The 6,860-nt window shown below is 49.7% G+C and overlaps 1 protein-coding gene across 2 annotated transcripts in view; it reads right to left on the bottom strand.

Moving 5' to 3' along the window:
• Nucleotides 1–1,480: 1,480 nt before the first annotated feature.
• The window catches only part of LOC308606447 (aurora kinase C), a 45,320-nt gene continuing 39,940 nt past the window's right edge, over nt 1,481–6,860 (bottom strand). The window contains exons 1-7 of one of the 2 annotated variants that reach the window (XM_081217337.1): nt 4,750–4,997; nt 4,594–4,630; nt 4,161–4,352; nt 3,618–3,756; nt 2,815–2,963; nt 1,945–2,119; nt 1,481–1,778 (exon numbers count right to left, since the gene is read on the bottom strand). In XM_081217337.1, coding sequence (XP_081073463.1) covers nt 1,608–1,778; nt 1,945–2,119; nt 2,815–2,963; nt 3,618–3,756; nt 4,161–4,352; nt 4,594–4,630; nt 4,750–4,798 — 912 coding nt within the window. In that variant the 5' untranslated portion in view covers nt 4,799–4,997 and the 3' untranslated portion in view covers nt 1,481–1,607. Of the gene's footprint in view, nt 1,779–1,944; nt 2,120–2,814; nt 2,964–3,617; nt 3,757–4,160; nt 4,353–4,593; nt 4,631–4,749; nt 4,998–6,860 lie in introns of those variants that run through there. The other variant, XM_081217336.1, reaches the window with a different exon arrangement.

Raw genomic sequence — 6,860 nt, 5'->3', positions numbered from 1 at the left:
CCACAGCTGGCGTGGACGGAACAGTCGCGCGCAAATGACATCTACAGCCAATGGGGTCGGAAGTCCCGCCCCTGCGCAGGAAATGCCCCTGCCCTGGGCCGTCATTGGTCCAGCGCCTGCAACAGGCGGGCGGCGCACAGCCTTCTGGGTAATGTAGTTTTTTCTTAACAAACAACCGGCAGCGGAGCGCGTTCCAGAGCCGCTATTCCTCCATGTAAACGACTTAGGAGGCCCAGGGGTACTTCCCTGGCGGTCCAGTGATTAGGACTCCGCGCTTCCACTGCCCAGGACCTGGGTTCGATCCCTGGAGGGGGAATTAAGATCCCACAAGCTGCAAGGCACGGCAAAAAAAAAAAAAAAAAAGACAGGAGACCCAGAGCCCCGAAACAGACCCGCCTCTTCACAGGGGACACAACTTGGGGGAACCAAGGAGTACTGAAGGTGCAGGTGAAAAAACTATGAGCCAATGTCTTGGAGCATTTTTTTTTTTTTTTTTTGGCTGCACACAGTGAAAGCGCGGAGCTTCAACCACTGGCCCGCCAGGGAATTCCCTTGGAGCATTTAAATGATGGATCTGCAATGGTAGCGCTATTCATCTGAGAGTGGAGTGGCTGAATAGCTTGTATTTACTTAGTGGTTCTGGTCATATAGGAATGTGGTCCTGCATCTGCTGGACATTTCACACTGAGGAGAATGTATAGAACATGGTGGTGGAAGTAACATTAACAGGGTAAACTCTATATGGAGTGTTTTTAGTCAGGAGACACAGCAGTGAAAAAGATGCCCGAAATGATCAGAAAACATGTTTGAGCTCCTCGCTGAGTAGTCTGGATGTTTACTCTGGTGCAGTCAAGCTTATTGTAAATGAAGGGAACAGCTGCCACGTAAAACTGCAACAGAAGGATGTAGGGGAATGTTGGAAGAAAACAAGAAAACTCCCAAAATTGCTGCAAGCAGAGCACATGATTTCAGAAGAGGTTGAAGATACATTTATTATCAGGGATGATTCATCCTGACGCAACAATATGACAACACCGCGTAAGTGCTAGTGAATTCATTTGAGAACTGGATGGCATTGATGTGCAGTGAAACATTTTATCTTGAAGATGGCACCATGCTGGATGTCAGTATAAAAAGAATGGACCTCTGGATTGATTAGTGTCCTGTTTTACAAATGACATACTCCTGAAAACATGGGGAGAGTGAGTTGAGTCTAGGAGCCACTGGGATAGGTGGTAGGTTATGCACCACCAGGGTGGTTATTTGCATAAAGTAGTAAGTTGTTTTCAAGAAGAGTCGTTAAGTCACAATACCTGCGGCCCAGGAAGGGCATCATTTTGGGCTGCTCTCATGGGAAACAGTTTCTACAAGAAATAAAGATTCTAGGGACTTCCTTGGTAAGACTCTGTGCTGCCACTGCAGGGGGCGTGGGTTCAATCCCTGGTTGGGGATCACACACCAACTCATGCAACTATAAAGACCTGGTACAAAATGATTCAGCTTTTATTAATTAGCAAGATGCATCTTAGAAGAAACAAAAGACAGAGTAGATACCAGAGCCAGGGGTGCTCCATGAGCAATCACAAAGGATTAGGGGTATACAGGGCTCAGGAACCCATTTGAGCAGATGGGGGCAGCACCCTCCGAGAGTGGGCCCGGACCCATGGGTGCTCCAAGATCTGGACCAAGGGCAACCGCTCCGAGGGCTGGTATCTGAGAAGCTTGGAGATCAAGTCCTGAGCCCCCAAAGGCATTGATGGGGGAAACCTTACATCTACCTGATGAGGCCAGAGAAGAAAGGGAAGTATGGTTAATTTCCTTGGTCCATTCAAGGCACTGTTCGGGATCTTAGCAGACAATCTTTGTGTGTGCCCTGGGCTCCACAGGCCCACCAGCCCCCACTGACTAGCTCCCGCATGAATGCCCAGAGTGTGACCTTCCCACCTTGAGGATGCGTCTGTAGGTCTCATTATGGGAGGGGCTCTCAAAGGGCGGATTTCCCACCAGCAGCTCGTAGCAGAGTACCCCAATGCACCACAGATCCACCTTCTCATTGTATGTTCTCCCCTCAATCATTTCTGGGGGCAAGTAGTCCAGTGTCCCACACATTGTCCTTCTCCTAGAGGGCAGAGAAAGGGGCACTAAGCAGAGGATCAGTACAAGGGAAACTCCTTCCCCAGCTTTCAATGAGACAGGAGACCCTAGGAAATCCTGGCAGCCCTCTCCCAGGCACAGGAATTTGGAAACACCCAAGTTCAATACAGATCAAGGTTTGAAGAAGGCAAGTACTGGGATCCACCAACTTTTTTTTTTGGGGGGAGGTGCTGCACGTCATGCAGGATCTTAGTTCCCCAACCAGGGATCAAACCCGTGCCCCCTGCAGTGGAAGCACAGAGTCTTAACCACTGGACCACCAGGGAAGTCCTTCCATATTTTAGAATTCTTCATACAATTATTTAGCTTACGATCCAGGATATTTTCACAAGGAAGATTTGGAACAAACTGATGGTACAACAAGAGGGACGAAGTAAATTAATTATGGTTTATTCATACAGAATTATGTATGCAATTATGGAGCAATGGTTCTTAATTTATTTACATGGAAACTTATTGGTAAAGTTATAGGTTAACAGAGATTAATCTGTTAAATGGTTGAACCACATTCTTTCAGTCTACAAATACACATTAAATATAGGCATGTGAAAAAAGGTAGTATTTAAATACAAACCTAGGCTTGTATCTGGATCTTACGTGTGAAATAAATCAAACTGGATCATTCCTAACTGGAACCCAGGGTGCCACCACCTGACCTACCTTAGAGAGGGGGTGTGCACAGACCAGCCAAAGTCTGCAATCTTCACCTCACCCCTGAACCCCAGCAGCAGGTTCTCCGGCTTAATATCCCTATGAATCACCTTCTTTTCATGGCAATAGGTCAGAGCATCTGCCAACTCCTCCATTACCTGTGTGAGCAAAGAAAAAGCAGTCTGGAAATGGAGCTGACCATGGGATGATTATTGCTGTGATTTCCCATCTGGAACCCCCCAAAAATCTCTCGCTTCCTATTTCTAAGTCAGTTCCACTCATTTATTCAGTGAACTGCTGTAGAGCCTTTCATGTTTCTTTCCATAAGGTAGCACACTTAGATTCTGTTGCTTACAACCAAAGAATCCAAACTTACACACACAATTTATTAATATTCTGGGGGTAATTAGGGTATCCAAATGTGAAGTTGTAGGATATAAGAGTCATTATATAAAATTTATAGATTGAAATTCAGAAATAAAAAAGCAGGTCTTCCCTGGTGGCGCAGTGGTTGAGAGTCCGCCTGCCGATGCAGGGCACACGGGTTCGTGCCCCGGTCCGGGAATATACCACGTGCCACGGAGTGGCTGGGCCCGTGAGCCACGGCCGCTGAGCCTGCGCCTCCTGAGCCTGCGCTCCGCAACGGGAGAGGCCACAACAGTGAGAGGCCCGCGTACCGCAAAAAAAAAAAAAAAAAAAAAAAAGAAAAGAAAAGAAAAAAGCAATCTGGATACTCATGATCGCCACAAGCAGTGACCCCCATCAGCCCATAGTAAACTCATGAACCCGAGCCACTCAGCTTCCCACCTCACCGTGGCTGTACGCTGTTCGTCTAATGTGTGGCTCTTTTGCAGCTCCTTGTAGAGCTCACCCCTTGGAGCATATTCTAGAATCAGGTACATCCGGCGTGCATCATGGAAGTAGTTGTACAGGCGTAGGATATTGGGGTGTCTGCGCAACAGAAGGAGGAAGTGTCAAGACTCCTCCCTGAGGCCCAATTCATGCTGCTATTACAAGTGACTGGTCACACAAGGGGCAAATTGTGCTGGGACCAGAATAGTAACAGCATGATCTGGAAGTTTGTGAGGGGAAAATGAAACAGGCATCAAGATTCTGATGTCTGACACAGGGAGCTTTACATGGTGTGACTGGAATGAACTGCAGAGAAAAAAAACTTCGTAATTATACTCCAATAAGGATGTTAAAAAACAAAATCTTCAAGGTGAAAGCAAAGGGCCTATTTGGGGGTAGTATTGGGGGAAATGATGAGTTCAGATGTCAGAGATGGAAGAGGAAACAGGAACAAGAGAAAACAAGAACCTGTAACAGGAATCTCATACAGAGACTGTCCTTACTGTAGATGTGCCTGGATTTCAATTTCTCTGCGCAGCTGGTGTTCCAGTCCTTCCTTCTCTATCTGGGACTTGAAGAGGACTTTCAGGGCCACAATGAAATGGCTTTCCTTGAGCCGAGCCAGGTACACATTCCCAAATTTTCCCTTGCCGAGAGGACGCCCGATTTCAAAATCATCAATTGTGAGGCGCCGCCTGATAGGAGAGAAGGAAAACAGCCTCCGTTTCGGAGGTGGGTGGAGAGTCAGGGAAACTTCATGCTCGCCTTCCTCTTTCACTTGACCCTCCCTGGGCCCCTTTCCCTTCTCAAGGGCCTTGTCAGGGCGTTTGGTCAATAACTGTCAGTCCCGTGAGGCAACGTTCACACGTGGAGCTTGCTCTTCATCCCTCGGTCCCACTCCCCTTCCTCTTTCAGATACAAAACAAAGGCGCTCACGTGGTTGGGATGCTGGGCATCGTTTGACCTGCTACTGCTACGGAAAAAAGAAAAGAGACGTCAGTACGTTCTTCTGTGCACACCTACCCCCAACAACTGACACCAGGCCTTTCTTCTAAACCCTCTTTCTCTGGTCCTGGTACTTATCCCTTTCACCTGCGGGCTGAGCACTGCCCGACTTCATCACAGTTTTCGGGTGGCTCATAGACGAGATGGTGGTGAGGAGGACGCCTTCCTGAGCCCTGCGGAGCTGGGTGTCCAGGAAGGAGGTAGCCCTCAGGCTGAGGCTCTTCCAGTCCCGACCTGCTCCCACGCAGCCTCGAGGCAGTCACCGGGCGGGAACCGCCTGCGGGTTCCCCTTAGGCTTACCAGTCATCAGACCCGCTGCTGAATTAAATAAGATGCCGGACAACGCGGGCCGGGCACTTTATACTAAGTGCTCTGGCCCCAGTGGCTGAGCGGGCAGTTCCTGGTTGACTCCCACTGGTTGAAATGTCTAAGGCTTAGGCAGCGTGCCCAGTAGAAGAGGCAGGAATGAGAGCTTCCGCCCGTGGTTGGGGGGCGGGACTGAAGACGCTGGGCCAATGAGAGGGCAGGGCGCGGAGACCGGAAGGCGGGAGCCGGGGCAGAAAGACAGGAGAGGAGGGAGCGCCAGAAACCGGAAGGGGAGAGAGGGTGGAGGGGTGTGGAGTCTGTAATGCAAAAAGCCTGAATGAATGAGCAAACATATAAATCCGTGACTGAGTGACTGCTTTAACGAACTCAGTGACGTGACGCAGGTGTGATGAATATAAACCAACCGCAGGAAGCTGCCGGGGTACGTTGTGCAGTTGGCAAACTCCAGAACCACGTGCAGCCCAACTGGCCCCAGCTTGAAGGGCGTGTCCTAGTCAGGCCGCTCCCCAGGGTCTTCCTCAGTCACTCGCTTATGTGAGGGTCACCACTGTGGAGCTCCCCAAAATTTGTGCCTCTGTCCCCCAATATCCTGTGGCTTGTGTACCCTCCCCCAGTACACCTGCCTCCCCCAGCCCAGGGCTGCCCGGGCCACTTGAAGTGGGGCCACGGACCACAGCCGCATTCAGCCCTCCTGTCTCATGTACTTACTACAGCACAGCTGATCCTTGAACAAGGGGGATGGTGGGGGGTGGTGTTGAAGGGCGCTGACCTTCAGCATATAACTTATGGTTGGCCCTCAGTGTTACCACCAGGGTTCTTGGACTCCCTAATCAATAGAAATTGATAAGAGGCCTGAGGAGAAGTTCAGGTAAGGCTTTATTGAGACTCCTGCAGCAGGAGGGAGAAAAGTAGCAGGTTCCCTGGCTCGCTCCCTGAAGGGGGGCAGGCTGGGCCCTTAAATGCGGTGAGCCCAGGGGTGGGGCTGGATGGGTGGCTTAGGTAATCTGCCCACCCCCGTGGTGGTGCTGTGTGCAAGGGGCATGCACAATACCCTGTTTTTGCTCCCAGTACCCTGTTTTTGCTCCTGGTACCCTGCTTCTGTTCCCAGCTCCTCAGAAGTGGCAGTTGGGTTTTTGGTCTTTTTGTACCTTGTTGCTCATAATTTGCCCCAATTGCACATGCACACAGTTATTTTTAGTCCCTTATAGTTTCTTTGTATTTTGTTGCTGGAGGAGATGTTTGTCCAGGTGCAAGCACTGCAGCAAAGGGTCCCACGTCCCAGCCTGCCTTATCAGTATTTGAGATTCCTCCGTATCTGCGGGTCTGCATCCAGGGAGGGGTTCAACCAACCCCAAGTGGTGCAGTGCTATAGCATTTACTATTGAAAAAAACCTGGGGCTCCCCTGGTGGCGCAGTGGTTGAGAATCTGCCTGCTAATGCAGGGGACACGGGTTCGAGCCCTGGTCTGGGAGGATCCCACATGCCGCGGAGCAACTAGGCCCGTGAGCCACGACTACTGAGCCTGCGCGTCTGGAGCCTGTGCTCCGCAACAAGAGGCCGCGATACTGAGAGGCCCGCACACCGCGATGAAGAGTGGCCCCCGCTTGCCACAACTAGAGAAAGCCCTCGCACAAAAACGAAGACGCAACACAGCAAAAATAAATTAATTAATTAATAAAAATTCCTACCCCCAACATCTTCTTAAAAAAAAAAAAAAAAGAAAAAAACCTGCCTTAAGTGGACCTAGGCAGTTCAACCCCTTTTGTTCAAGGGTCAAGTGTATTTGTTGGACCCAGTAATCAGTTTGCATTTTGGGTCTCAAATAGTAAAATCATCCCCCATATTTATTTGTTTGGCATACACAGAAATTT

This window comes from Mesoplodon bidens (genome assembly GCF_964165515.1).
Source record: "Mesoplodon bidens genome assembly, chromosome: 18".
In the NCBI taxonomy this organism is placed as follows: domain Eukaryota; kingdom Metazoa; phylum Chordata; class Mammalia; order Artiodactyla; family Ziphiidae; genus Mesoplodon; species Mesoplodon bidens.
The sequence above is the reverse complement of the archived record's forward strand: the minus strand, read 5'-3'. Positions and strand labels throughout refer to the sequence as shown.